The sequence below is a fragment of the Carassius gibelio genome, chromosome B15, assembly GCF_023724105.1.
Source record: "Carassius gibelio isolate Cgi1373 ecotype wild population from Czech Republic chromosome B15, carGib1.2-hapl.c, whole genome shotgun sequence".
Lineage (NCBI taxonomy): Eukaryota > Metazoa > Chordata > Actinopteri > Cypriniformes > Cyprinidae > Carassius > Carassius gibelio.
Genome location: NC_068410.1, coordinates 14549134 through 14564579, shown reverse-complemented (window position 1 = coordinate 14564579; position 15446 = coordinate 14549134). Strand labels below are relative to the sequence as shown.

General features: G+C 35.7%; 1 protein-coding gene and 1 long non-coding RNA gene across 2 annotated transcripts; one reads left to right on the top strand and one right to left on the bottom strand.

Annotated features, from left to right (window-relative positions):
• Positions 1-186: 186 nt before the first annotated feature.
• Positions 187-7031, bottom strand: tbcela (tubulin folding cofactor E-like a). Its single transcript, XM_052575675.1, has 7 exons — positions 6889-7031; positions 6603-6742; positions 5933-6114; positions 5545-5801; positions 5279-5405; positions 5036-5152; positions 187-3594 (listed from the first exon to the last, which is right to left on the bottom strand). Exons 1-7 carry the CDS (start codon positions 7028-7030, stop codon positions 3276-3278), a joined length of 1284 nt encoding a protein of 427 aa, XP_052431635.1. The 5' UTR covers position 7031; the 3' UTR covers positions 187-3275.
• A 3661-nt stretch (positions 7032-10692) lies between these two features.
• LOC127972282 (uncharacterized) lies at positions 10693-12131 on the top strand. Its single transcript, XR_008157062.1, has 4 exons — positions 10693-11265; positions 11512-11667; positions 11842-11912; positions 12060-12131. It is a non-coding gene; the product is annotated as an uncharacterized LOC127972282 (long non-coding RNA).
• The last annotated feature ends 3315 nt before the right edge of the window (positions 12132-15446 follow it).

The following is a 15446-nucleotide window of genomic DNA, read 5'->3' as shown; positions in this document are numbered from 1 at the left end:
TAGTTAACGCAAATAAAATAAAATATAATTATATAAAAAAAAACAATACTAATATTACTTCAAGTAAAAAAATAAGGCTAATATATATTTAGAATTTATAAAATATATAATAATAATAATAAAATGTTTAAAACTAAATGTTATTTCAAAATATCAATAAATAATGTAATACACAAACTACTATAATGACAGCCAGTAAAATACAAGTTTATTTTTGCTTAGCCTTTGACACACTTCCAACTTTCAAACATAGATACATTATTGTGCACATACGCTGGCAAATCAATGGTATAAAACAGTCAAATCTGATTTTAAAATGGTAACACGTTAATGGAGTGACTGTGTGCAACTCAACTTGAAATATGTAAGTGTTCATTACAATAACAGGCCTAATGCATCCATTAGATAAATTATTCTCTGGAATTCTCCTCCCTTTGATGCTTAACAGCCTTTTACACACCCTTTACAAAATTAACTTTAACTGAAGATTAAGAACTGCAAATGTACAACAGATAATGCTAACTGAGAAACAATTCAACAAATAATATCCTAACAAAAACAGCAAAATAAATATTAAATGTACAATCTGGATACAAAAAGAATAGTGTACTGTGAGTCACAATTATTGAAAAATGTCTGGTAAATAAATGTCGAGTGGTATAGTGGTAAACTTAACTTTCATCTTCACACTTCATATGCGCCAGTCACAGTTTAAGTGGCATTACCTTCAAGGATCGTAAAATTGGAATATCAATAATGCATACATATAGGTAAAAATAATAATAATTATGCAAATGTGAAAAACCTAAAAGGGAAATCTCTAGAGAGAGAGAGAGAGAGAGACAGTTCTTCATTTTGCTTTAATGTTTGATTAGGGGTCGCAGATAAAAGCAGAAAGAGAAAGGCATAGAGGATGCTAGAATCTTCATCTTTATCAACTTTCTTTCTCCAACCTAACAACATTTTTTTAAATCTGCAAGCTGATTTTAACATTTCATGTTCCACTTCAGTTTAAGTTATACTCATATAAGTCATAATTAAATCTCTACTCATTTCACGGTTTGGTTATACAATGATGTGAAAACTGACTCCAAATTCTGAATGACAACTTAATTCAAAATCACGTCTTACTGACTAGAATGTTTAATGAGAAATGCTTCTAGCCTTCAACATTTTCACATAATTTCATACACTTTTATATATCAGTACATAAGAGAAAAGCTCATCTAACCTAAGCATTTGCGAGTGTCAGTGTAATGTGGCACACTGACAGTGATGCTGAAAGTATCTCAGTGCTTTTCCTTTCAGTCCATCCTTCAAATCATGCTATCATGTTATATATGAAATAAAAAATACAACAAACTAGGTTTTCACCAGTTTCAGTCACTAAACATTCATTCTGTAGAATGAACTTTCTGAATTTCAACACACATTTTAGTCAAGCTGCAGTATCTTTAAAATGATAAACAAAATAAAACATTTCTGTGTTTTTAAAAAGTTAAAATAAAAAAATAAAAAACACACAAATGAAACCGTTGATAACTTACATTCCAAATCTGTATGATTTTTCTTTCTTCTGTGGAACACAAAAGATGTTCTGAAGAATGTTGGCTTCCCTTTTGGTATGGATAAAATACCATCAAAAAACATTTTCTTTTATGCCCCCTAGATTAAATAAAGTCATAAAGGTTTGGATCAACATGAGGAAATTATAAATGAATGGATTTGGAGAAATTTAGCATTACATGACTTGGTCACCAACAGATCCTCTGCAGTGAATGGGTGCCATTATAATGAGTGTCCAAACAGCTGATAAAAACATCACAATAATCCATATGACTCAACTTGTCGATCCCCTGTTGTATTCTCACATTGAAATCCACTGATAAGGTTTAGAACTGTTTTGGACTATTTCACTTAGAAATAGTGCTTGAAAAGTAATCTTGTCTGAATCAGGAAAGAAATATGCACATCTCTTTTGATTTAGATGAGAGGACTTTTTCACTGGAGAAAGCAATTTCACCTTTACAAATTTTTTTCTTAGAAACATGCATCTTTTAACTTCACAAGACATTCATTAATGGACTGGACTCATGTGAATTACTTGTGGATTATTGTGATGATTTTATGAGCTGTTTGGACTCTCATTCTGACGGCACCCATTCACTGCAGAGGATCCGTTGGCGAGCAAATGATGTAATGATAAATCTCTTCCAATGGCCAAAAAAACTCATCTTTATCTTAGATGGCCTGAGGGCGAGAACATTTTGAGTATTCTTTTAAATTAACATATGAGCCAAATTTCCTGCTTATGTTTTTCTGGCCAGATAGAGTCATTCACATTGATTGGTTTGCTATCGATTTGTTTTGTTTCATTTTTAATAAATAACACCAATCAGTAACTCAATAATAAATACTGTGAATAAATATATTATAATACATATGTAATCTTTGGTGGACTGATGATTTGCCACTTATTATTCTGCGAGTAAAAGAAAATAAACACACTCCATAATATGGATGCAAATGAAATGAAGATAAGCACTTTTCTCAGCATATGCTTTGTATTGGAGGTACAAGTTTAAGTGCCCACTTCCAATGCGGCAGAGAAAGTACTAAAATACATATTCTGAGGGATCAAAACAAAAAGATACCACATAAAATAGCAAATGCAGGCGACTCCGCAATTTCCTTCTGGATTCTTCAATAGGATAATCAAATCGAACTGGACATTTAAAAACATTTGTGAATAAGATGTTTTGCAAATCTTTCCTCATGTGAATTTAGCACTGCCCATATAATATATAAGGCCCGAGAGTCTTTTGCATGTAAATAACGGTTGACAGCATACAACACACATCAGCAGGCAATGGATATCCATGATTTCTTCTTTAAGACATCAGTGCAGTGCAACATTTTTTTTCAGCTATGGGTGATTGTCTTAAAATCTGTAATAAGCACATCCTGGGCTGCCATAGCCCTCTGCTGTGCTTTATATTTGAAGAAACAGGCATTTCAAAATACATGGGTGCTAGTGAAGTCTGAAGACAAAAAGCAAACCTTTAATAACAGCAACAAAACCAAAGGTGCACACGGTGTTTCTTATGACCGTGTAGAGATGTGACAGATTATTTGCCGAACTAAAGCCCCTGCAAATCCTAGAGGTTTTTCCCTGAAAGACAGTCCCGTTCACTCTGTGGAGCTTAGATGGCGCTAATTAAAATTGGATTTGGTTATTTAAATATAGCTTTTTTTGTGATCCTGAAAAAAGACGGTTATTTTGTTTTGGGAACTACCAGGATCTCATCCCCATCTTGAATGCTGTAAGAGTGCAAGGCCCGTGCGTTGTACTTCAACTCGTCGGGGCCAAAGGCAGAACTCTTGTCGATGTAGTACAGACGCATGTTGCTGGTGGGGAGCTGCACAACAGTCCTCAGCTGCTTCTTCAGCCCTGCGACCGTCTGGTCCAAACGGATACTCACCTGCTCCACTTTTTCTTCATAGCGTACCTCCACTTTGGCATGGAAACGTGGTCTCAGGTCAATCTCAGCCAGAGGAGCCAGTTTCCCATATTTGGTCACCAAGCAGTGATATCTCCAAAGCGAAATGCAAATTTTAAATTAAATTCAGCCTTTCACTACATGGGTAAACCAAAAATCCTACTTAAAAAGTCAAAATACTGTAAAGCAAGCACTTTTAGCTACACTGCAAAAAAGCTGTCTTTGGAACAATTTTCACTGAGAAATTACTAGTAAATTTTACAAATAACTACAAGTAGCACATTGAAGTAAATGTGATTTTTTTTAAAGACTGTAATAGTATGTACTTGTAAAACATAATTGAAAAAAATATTTGTTTTATTCACACCTTTTTTTTTTTTTTACAGTGTATGCAAAAATATTTTGTTCTGAAATGTATACATACAACATTTTAAGTGTAAAAAAAGGTTTCTGTTGCATTCTCAGCACTGCCACTTGCGGTTTAGCATGAACTGTCTTCTAAAGACAAATCTCTCTTTCAGGTGAATTTAAAGGTTAGAGAAAATGTTTACTTTCACTTCTAGCAACTTAGAGGGATAATAAGTTTAAATCGAGCTTATAATTATTTATAATAGGAAGAATAATTACATTAAATTATAATTATTTAATAAACAATACATTTTATTTAATATGCTTATAGTGTGTTTATGGTGTTAATAATACTTCTTACAAAATTGACATATGTGTTATATATATATATATATATATATATATATATATATATATATATATATATATATATACATAGTAAAAAAAAGTCAGCTGCATTGAAATAAAGCAAAATCCTATAACATAAAAAACATACTATTTGATTGTAAATACAGAATGTTTCCGAACCATGTTTATGCTGAATGTTGGACAGTTGGACAGACCACAAGATAATGGAATGAAATGTATGGATTTCAAGGAAACAACCACAGGCATCAGTCTGTATGAGTACACAGACCAAAAGTTTAAAGAACAGCGCTGCCTGATACGGTGTCTACACCAGATGCAACAGTTGTTGACCATCGTTTAAACAGCTAAAATCTGTCTACACTTGAAGCAACCAAGATACTGCAAATCAATTTGTCCTTTGTCTATGTGTGTTAGAATAAGAGCAGGTGCTTCAAGTATGTCATAAATAGACTGGGGCACCAGTTCACTGTTGGTGATTTGTCAGTTGGTGACTGCATCAAGTATACACTATTGTGGTTAGTTACATTCTTTGCATCTGGTGTAGACAAGGTGTGAGTCCAAGAGCTATTCAATAAGGTTCTAAATAGTCTACACCAGTGTTTCCCAATCCTGGTCTTAGAGAACCCCCAACACTGCACAGTTTAGATGTCACCTTAATCTAACAAACCTGATTCAATTCATCAGCTCATTAGCAAAGACTCCAAGGCATCAAACATGTGTCAGAAAAGACATACATCAATAACATGCAGTGTTGGGGGTTCTCCAAGACCAGGGTTAGGAACCAGTGGTCTATACTACAGTGTTCATGCATAAGATACCTGTGGGGCAGCGCTTCCTCTGAATGATCCAAGTGATAACGGATGAAGAATCTCTCAGCATCTTCTCTCTCGCCATCCGTCACGACACTCCCATTCAGGGAGGTCACTGATGGCAGTCTGCAGGCAAGAGCAATGACATCTTCTCATCAACATTTCTACAACATTACTATCAGTTTCTAATGAAAATTCTGCCATTATTTACTCTGTCGTAACATTCATCCCTGAAAGATGCATTGGACTTACTGGGCTATCATTAGACTGCGACGCTCCATGCTTGTGTAAGCTTGCAGTAGAGGAATGCCTTGCAACCTCACTTCTTCTAGTTTGGGCAGACAGTTTAGCTTCTCAATGTCCTCCCATCGATTAAGTCCTATCTCACAAAAAAAAAAAAAAGTTTTTATAGGATTTATGTAATTACACTGTACTAAAATAGTAATAAATAGAGAATTACACACATACTATGATTATTTACACGCATTTCCCAGCAACTGTCACTAACACAATGATACCTGAGTTATGCAGATTGATGCTTCGAAGGTTAGGGAAGAGCCTCTGAAGGATTTCTACCGAGTCTTGGATGGAGCTCAGGTTGTTGTTGGCCATAACCAGAGTGTCGAGTGCAGGAAACATGGAGCCAAATTTTCGTACTTCACTCCACTCCTGGAGGTTGTTATCTGTGATGTGAAGCAGACGCAGTGTGGGGCAGGGCATGGCGGCCGGTGTCACAGTGGTGTACTCATTAAGGCACAGGAACAGCTCCTCTAGTCTGGACAAAACAGATCATTATTAGTGGTCATACCAGAGACAACTTCATAAAATCTACTGGTTCACTTTAAAGCAAGAAAAGAGCTGGTCAGTCTGGGCATATATTTTCTCAAAACAACAAAAACGACTCACTCAGGCATCTCTTGTGTGAATGTGTGCACTGTTTCCCAGGACACCTGCGTATTGTTAAGAACGAGGCGGCGGATGCTAGAAAAGGCCTTTGTGCAGTCCGGTTCCAAGACTGCATCACTCAGCTGATTAGAGCTGAGGTTCAAGAACTCCAGGTTCGGGATGTTAGAAACAATCTTGCCGATCTAGAACAGATCGAAGGGTTAAAAGACACATTTTAGGGACATAAAAATGTAGAATATTCACACACACACACACATTTATGAATAGAATGTAAAATGAAACTTCTATAACATTATGAATGCCATTAGTCACTTTTGATCAGTTTAATGTGTCCTTGCTGAATAAAGGTAAATTAGTTTATCTTTAAAAAAATCTTACTGACCCCAAATCTTTAAACAGTAGTGTATGTTTATTTATTAATAGTACTGTATATTTACAGATCATAAAATCAGTCATTTCAGTCAGTTTCTCAAATAAAGGAATTTTTTGGCACTTTTTCTGGATTTTTATTTGGAGCTTGACAACTTCTTCACTTTGAATAGCTGTTTTACAACATAAGGTTGTTTAGCAATTCTTTAAAAATGTCTCCTTTTGTGTTCCAGAAAAAAATATAACAGCATATGAAATTGGCTGAAAATGAAAGTGTGGATCCTCAGACCAACTAACTCACCTCATGCCAGTCTTGGAGCTTGTTATGGGACAGATCAAGTTCAACAACATGAGTACAGAAGGCAGCGATTTCTCCCTCTTCTCCTGCATGACTGATTCCACAGCCATTCAAAACCAGAACACTGGGCAGGTTCAGACGGTCTGCAGGCAGAATGACCACATTACTAATGGACCACAAAACGCAATAACAGCTTACAGCTGCTGAAGGAAAAACTAAAATCACCTTACATGACTTGTTAAACTAAAGGAACCTTACATGACTTGTTTTTAACTAACCCAAGCCTCACCTTTCATAGGTGATCCCTGATGTACAGACGGCACAACCACGACACCCAGGCCAGGACCCCGACGGCAAGGGAAGTTTTCCGGGCTGTACTTCTCACAGATCGCCTGCATAAAACTGCGGCCTTCTGTCTCAGAAGCTTCCATTGCACCGGTTAACACTGTGCACCTTATGCAACTGTAGATACACAGTTGACAAAACGTTTATAGAGACAAAGTGTGTCATTAAACTATATCAGGGTCATTACAATCGGCCATGAAAAATCATGATCGTGCAAAAATTATCCACTAATGAATAAGCATATCAAATATGTTTTTCCTAGATTAACCAATATGAAAAGCAAGAATACTAATGGCTCTCACCTGCTGTGCAATTTGTCTTCACAGGTCCAAAGTCACAGCTGTGCCATAAAATAACATTTACTTTTACTACTAAAGTTATTTGTCCTTTGAGTGTCAGGGTTCAAAGGAAAGAAGTGGCTGCAAACCAGCAAAGAGACTGGGCTCTGCGCAGCGTCCTCACGGTACTTCTCAGAGATAACGGCGCTCTGAAGAAAGAAGACACCACAAGGACAGATGACCAATTCACCTTCAGCTGTAACTACTCTAATCTGCCTCAACAAAGCCAACACACTCAATATGCATATGAAAAACATTAATGATGTTACAATTCAGAGCAGGTTTACAGGCTCCTAAGGGAAACATGAAAAAGAGACCAGCAGCATGTAATCACTCTTTCGACAGCTGTGTATATAACAGTACTAAAAGAACAATAGCTTACTTGTTACACAAAAAGTTGCCAAGACAATACACTGCCTAAAGCAGTTTCATTGAAGTCTAGCGTTTTGAGTATCAACTGATGTCTTTACATTTGACAACATGTTGCACATTTAATGCAGATTAACAAATACCTATTACATAAAAATAATGTCAAATAGTAGCTGTAGAGTATGGCTGAAATTAAAGAATAAAATCTATGAAACAATTATTTTAGTTGTGTTTAATTATACAGCCAGTTGCAATAAATGAGTTGATATTTTGTAATTTACAGAATATTTGTTTATATCTTAGCATACAGAAATAACTTTCAAAGAGACCATCCTTGCCCTACAAAGCTAGCACACATATACACAATTAGTTTTTTATGGTTTACAGTGACTCCATATTCACAATGTTTTTATACTGTACAGACTGCATTTTCTATCGCCCTGCACCAACCCTACCCCTCACAGAAAACTTTGTGCATTTTAACATTTTCAAAATAAATAAATCATTTTTTAAGCCTTTTGAATTACGAGGACACCGGAAGTGTCCTCATAAATCACCCTTACATTGCAATACCCATGTCATACCCATGCCATTAAACAAATGTATGTCTTCATAAACATGTACACACACGCAAACAATAAAGGTTAGTGATTTTATAATATAACGTTACCAGGACATGCTAAATCAGTGTCAGGTAAATTCTGTTGAGCTACTGTACGAGGATATGTATATTAAAGCTGACAGCACCAGTCACCAAAACAGACGACGCGAAACGAGAATGCATCTTTGTAAGTCAACACCTGAGAAGGATCATACTTCAGCTAATATTTAGCTAGCTTGAGCCGAGAACATCCCTCCATCATCAGAAGGTGTCTTACACTGAATGAGCTTCGAGACAGGACGCTGTAATCAAAACCAACTCCCAACCGTTAGTTTAACCACGTCATGTCATTTGTCAAGACTCTCCAAACTGCTCCGCGTCACTCTTGTTATTGTTGATAAATCTGTCACGGAAGTGGCGTCACTCCAGCTGGGTGCTCTTGATTGGCCCGTTCAGTTGTGCTCTACGTCTGAGCGCCCTCGCTGGCGGAGCAGAGAATAACAAGCATTTAATAAAAGGCATTTTTTTTCTCAATTTTAAATACATTTATAGATCGAGTAGTTTCCATGTTTTTTTATGTATTCATTATTTTATATTTTATTTACACCATGAACTAATAATGCAAAAGATGATCAGAAAAGATGAGTCAGTGCAGAGGGTCACTCGTGACTGACCGAGGAGGAGTTAGTTAAGCATCACTGATCATGCCAGAACCTTATACAGTCTATGGGCAGAACATTCTAGTAAGGTACAGAAATATCTTTGATTTCAGACCAAATATCACAAACCGTAGTGCTGATTCTGATCGCTTAATACTTCCCTCTAGTGGTGGAAAAACATCTCATAGCACTTTCGATTATCCATTTCTTTGGTCTTTTATTTTTTGCTCGCTTATGTTTTTGTTGTTGTTGTTGCTGTTTTTTGAGCAAGGTGCCAGTGTTAGGGGAGTCAAAAGATAATTACGTCATAATTAGGGTTGCCAAATAAATTCAGAAATAGAAAATAAGGGACATTTGTGATATTTTATCTTTTAATCTTTAAGAAAATAGTGTTTATTCTTTAAGAAAATAAGGGATCTAAATATTTGCACTGTACCGCAATGTAGGCTATGTCTGCAAGCAAGTATAAAGAAATAATCACAATTGTTTATTTAACCTATTTATGAACAGCTATTCCTAAAAAAAAAATAATAATTAGCCGGAGTAAATTGTACCAATATAAAATTGTGGCTTCACAAGTGTATTATTTAGGAGGTGAACTGCAAATTACAAAATGGCATGAGATTTAAAATGTAACAACTTAAGGTCGATGAAACGTCAGTCAATAAAACATTTTAAACAATGGCACTTAAAGTTTTTAACTAAAATATTACAACAATAGCCTTTGAATGAATGAAAATGCATATTTTTCATTTAAAGAAAACATGGAGGGTTGTTTTGGTGCTTGGATTTGTACAACCATAATAATCAATGCAAAAAATAATCGATTTCCTGACTTTCTGGTTGTTGGGCTCATGATCAATAAGTTTTTTTTTTATTTTTTATGATCAAGAAGTTGTTTGCATACAGTCGGCATCTAGTCATAGTTAGGGGCGTGGCGATTTCACAATTCAGTATAAACACATGGGAGTATAGCCTAATGGTACACAACTTTAAAAGTATCATGTTTTAATTAATTTGTTAAATTTCAATTTTTAATGTAGCCTATGTGTACGTTAAAAGTACCATTATGGCAGTGAGAACTAAATTAAGATTAATGTTTTGGCATATGATATGTTTATTTACCAATCAGATAAGAGTAAATGGAGAGTCAGCGAGAGCCTCACTGAGAGAATCTTGCAGAAAAAAAAGAAAGACGGAGCTGTACATATCGGTTTATTTCGGGAACTTTTTGACCCACATGCACAGCATGTCATTTATACATTTGCTACAGTAAGTGCCTCTGCACCAACGTTACGTTAACATCTCACGTCACAAGAAAATCACCAACCTTTGAACGTGTCAGTCATAGGGCCCTATGAAAGCTTTTACTGTCTTTTTTTTATGAAATCTGTTTTATTTTTTTACAAAATTCCATTTTATTTTTTTCTAAATTTCGTTTTTTTCCGTTTAAATTTTTCTAGATTACAATTTTTCCTGTTTTATTTTTTATCAACTGCTTTTTAATGGCTACATTTAATTGTATTAATCAAAAAGCATGTCTAATTAATTAATTAACACTTATAAATTTTTACAATAATTTATTAAAGGTTAACAAAAATTACATGTTTAGGGACCTATGAAATGTTTTATCTTTTCTTCACCATATGTTTTATTCTTAACTAATTCTGTGTTTGAGCATGCCTAATTATTATAATATGTTCGAGTCCGAGTCAATACCGAGTCATAATGCACACGAGTCCATGACAAGCCCAAGACCATTAAAATACAGTCTCGAGAGTCGAGACCGAGTTCCAGACCGAGTCTGAGTCTCAAGTACTCAACACTGGATCCAACCTCCAAATGACAAAACTAATTTGAATGAACAAATTAATAAAATATTGTGTGATCTATAAATGAAAGAGTTAAAACAATGCAATAAGTTTTATTTTGATTGGCATGACTTCAATAAGTAGCCTATATAGATCTCATTGGCATAATCACAGTGCTCTCCAGATCATAGACCAGCTATTGTACAATACATAGCTATGCTAAATACAGTACTGTTTATCACTTTATGATTTGCACTTTACAAAATTGCCAGTGCATGCAGAAATATTACCCGCAGATTCTTGAATTAGACTGAATTAGATTGCCTGCTAAAACAGTTCACATAAAAAAGAAGGTATTTAGTCATTTCCTGAGACTAAGAGTAAACTCTCACTCAGGAAGTAATGTGCCAAGTTTGACAATCTGTTTTATGAGAACTACTCATCGACATAAAACATATGCTCAGAGATCATATTAATGCCAAAATGGAAGTTGATTTGGCCTTTTTGAAGTCCGCAAAAGGTCTACTGAAAATGTCAGAAATGGTGAGACATCTTTACAAATTTAACATGATTGTTTTCATATTTGTGATCCTTTTTTTTGGAACGAAAAAATGCTCAACTAATCGCAATCACTTACTTATTTAAATAGTTATTGCATAGGCTTGATACATTCTTAAAAAGGGAACAATGTAGGCCTGTTAACTAAAATCGCATTACACTTTACATTTCAGTCAAGTAACATCTAGTCATCTTACCATAAGTCCTTAAATACACTTTTTTCATTTTCAGGTATGTGTCTTTGTGGCTTTTGTGCGTTATGCAGTGGCATCTAGGCCGCCCTACATTGCAGCGACATGCATGGAATTTTTCATCACACTTGGTTTTTTTCTGCTCTACCTACTGAAACTCAACAAGATTTTCACTCTCTTCTTCTGGCCTCTTATTGTAAGAGCATAAATCTAGTGTGTTTGATTGAATGAATGCACATATTTTGCAGCATTGTTATTGCTCAGAGAACTTTGTATAACACAACCAGTGCCTGCCACTGCAGCTTTGCAAACAGAACCATTGGTAATGACCTCATGTTCTCACAGGATGTGTTCAACTCGTTCTTTGCAGCTGCACTGATGTGTATTCTTAGCCTGGTAGCAGTTTCCACATACACAGTGAAGGCCACTTTGAGCGGAGGGGTGAGAAACCGTACATCCTCCATTCATTGAACTCTCTCTTTATCTTTTTAAGCACTATGCAGACTTTAAATCATTCATAATTTTTCAAACCTATGTGAATACTCACTGTGAATGACCCAAACATTACGATGCAACATGTTTCCACAGATCGTGGGTTTTGTGGCTGCAGCCTTGTGGTCTTTGGATGGTTATATCCATTTCAAAAAAATCAAATTCAACAATCCAAGAACCAGCCCAGAGGCCCAAACAGGGTACAATTAAAGCTTTGCAGAACCAGCTGTCTCATTTTGTAAGCAGACCTATTTTGTAAAACCAAAATAAGATTGTAAAATTATATAGGTATAATGTATTCATTATTATTATTAACAAATAGAGTTGCCACTCTTTCCTGTAAACTAAAGTCTCCAGAAATGTCTCTGGGAATGCATATTGCTTTAATACACATAAGTGTGCATGATGAAACCTATCCACAAATATTCACCACTCAAAATAAATTCCTCTAAAAATTGAGCAACATGTTGTTATTGTCTCAACGTTAAGAATGATGATGTTACAGTATGTTCTTGTTCTCAAAGTAAAAATGCACTTTGTCTGAAAGATTGTTGTTATCCAAAGTTACTGATTTGAGGTATTTGACCAAAGCATGAGAGAACCGTGCCAAAATTGTAAGCGCAGAGAAAAGAAAGATGGAGCTGTACATATCAGTTTATTTTGGTAACTTTTTGCCCCACATGCACAACATATCATTTAGACATTTGCAACAGCAAGTTTTTTCACACACACAGACTGGTTCTATGCAGTTGATCTGTTTTGCAGTTCTTTAGAATGCTTTCTGTTCACTGTTCATGCTTGCAAATCACTGTTCACATGCTTGCAGTACTTTTGATCGTATTTTAGCGACAACAACGTGCCAAAAGTGTAAGCGCAGAAAAATGGAAGTCAGAAGCATGCATATCATATTTATTTAGCTTTATCATGAAGCTGCAGTTTCACAATTCTTGATTTACACTTATGAATGACAGTAAAATGCTACAAATAATTTTTTTCTTACGCTTGAAATGCGATTTACACCTTCACAAAGCTTATCTTGCGCATGCAAATTAAATTTACGCTTAAAGTTTTATGTACACTTCCACAACTCCTATCCTACTTTGCTAAATGTGCATTTGTGCTAAAACCTTGGCTGGTTTAGGCCTGTCATGGATAAATAATGATGACAATAAAACCACCAGTAGACAGCAGCAAGCGTCAGATAGGTTGGATAGTATGCACATTAGGATTTAGGGACCATCTGAATGGGCCTTTGAATCATTGGCTTATTTTATTAGTTCAAAAACCGATTCATTCAAGGAATGAAACATCGTGTTACAATGCACTGTTGTATAAAATGAATATGTTTGTGCTTCCGCATGTAGGCTTACTAAAATTCTGAAAATTACATTGCTTGTGCAAAGAAATTAAAAACTCATTACTGGGTATTTTTTTTTTCTTTAATTTATTGAATTATAATGTAACAGATATGCAGGTCATCGATTCATGGGTTAAATTCAGGCATATAAAATGAAACCTTTTTACACTAAATGCCTGGCCTGGCGCCAGCCTGGCTGGATTTAGATTATTTACGACAAGAAATTCCAGAGTCACCCGTGCGAGCCTCAAAGGAGAAACGAAACACATTCCACACACACACACACACACACACACACACACACACACACACACACAAAAAAAACTTTTTGTATGCTCTTTATGTAAGTCCAAACCTATTCCAGATATGTATCTGGAATAGGTTTGTGTTGCATAAAATGGTTAATCCTTGTTATGCGAGGATTATATTTTGCTGACTTATAAATTGTGTCTAAAATGTGAAAATGTGTCTCCTAATTTTAATGCTCTCAAATAGAATCTGAGTGTAACACTACCCCCTTTGCAGCTCTTAAAACTTTATGACCCCACTGGGAAACAGGACAGGAAGAAGCCAAGTCACTGGCATCTTCTCTCAATGCATTCTAAACTATTACCTTTTGTTTTTATGAATTCTAAATGTATTAAGTATTTCTTTTTGGTACATTAGATGTTTTCCATAATTAAAAATTGGAGTATCCACAATTTTATTGTGTGTTAATCTTTAAATGTGTGTAATACTGCATTTGAATGTAACTTCGTGTTTCTATCAGTTATATATGTACTGTTTGGTGTTTTTGGAATTGTCATGTTGTGACCCAACTATCCACCTGTATAAAAGGTGTGTAAAAATGTATTAATCTTGAATTACGAACTTGCTAGAATATCACTGCTGAGATCTGACAAGCCTAAGTTATTAGGGTGGGTGTTTCCACAGAGACAAAGGAACTTTTTCCCGCTTCAGATCGCGGACGTTCATTGGTTGTTCACGCGAACAGAGGCGTGAACCATCTCAAGCCATAAGAGCTGATCTAAGAAGGTCCGCCCTCTCTCTTACTCCTACTCCCTTCCCTCCTGCTTCGACCCTGGTCGCTCCTGCTCGTCCCTCTGTGCGTCTTGGGCCGCGCTCCTATCACCGTCCCCCTCAGCACAGGGGCTGAGAGGACAGCCATTCTCAGGGCTCCTTTGGAAGCTTTCGTTTCCGTTGTTTTTGTTTCTTTTCTTTACTAAGTTTATTCAACTATTCGCCTCTCCACACAAGGAAGATGAATTCTGAAATATTGTTTGTTGGACCTTTCAAATTCCGCGCGATTCCGCAGCAGCCCCGGGCCGGAAGACAAAGAGACCACGCTCACGCCAAGCTCCAGCGCAGCTCACGCGCGTGCCGGTCTGCCGTCACACAAAGACTCTGCAAGTATCATTTTCTATGGAGATTTAAATGCTGCTTAAAGTTTGTCTATGATTTGAGTCGTTGTTGGCGTCCAAGGGTTACTGTACTTGTGAGTTTGCATGACTGAGCTCTTTTTGTGACCACGCTCTATCTCACCTCTCTTTCGTCCCTTATCTCTCATTCATTCTCTCTCTCTCTCTTTCTCTCCCTTATTTGGATTACGTTATGTCCTGTACAAAGTTTACTGTCTGTAGTGTCGTACGCGTATTTACTCTGTGTGATTTGTAGTTTGATGTATTATTAGTTCAATTATTAAAAAACCATTTATATCCATGATTGCCTTTGTCTAACACGCTCACATTACGAGTTAATGAGATGCCTGATCTAGCTACAAGCTTTACTTTTAGAAACTAAATTTATCATAATGATAGGATAATGTTTTCATGGCCAGAGAATATTTTTCCTTGAATTATAAGAAGTGATAACTTTATTGAAAATTGATAAGTTAATCTTACGGCCGTTTGCTGGACAAACCACTGTTTGATTTGCAGTAATTTATAGTAAGAGATATCACAATAATTGATATGAAGAATGGAATATTGACATATTAATGAGTAAATTACAGTGCCCTGTAATGAGTTATTGATGAATGCAATTGAGCTATTTTTCATAATCAATAAAATTTAGTGTAACTGTCATATGAGATATATATTAATCATATTCCTGATTAATTATTCAAA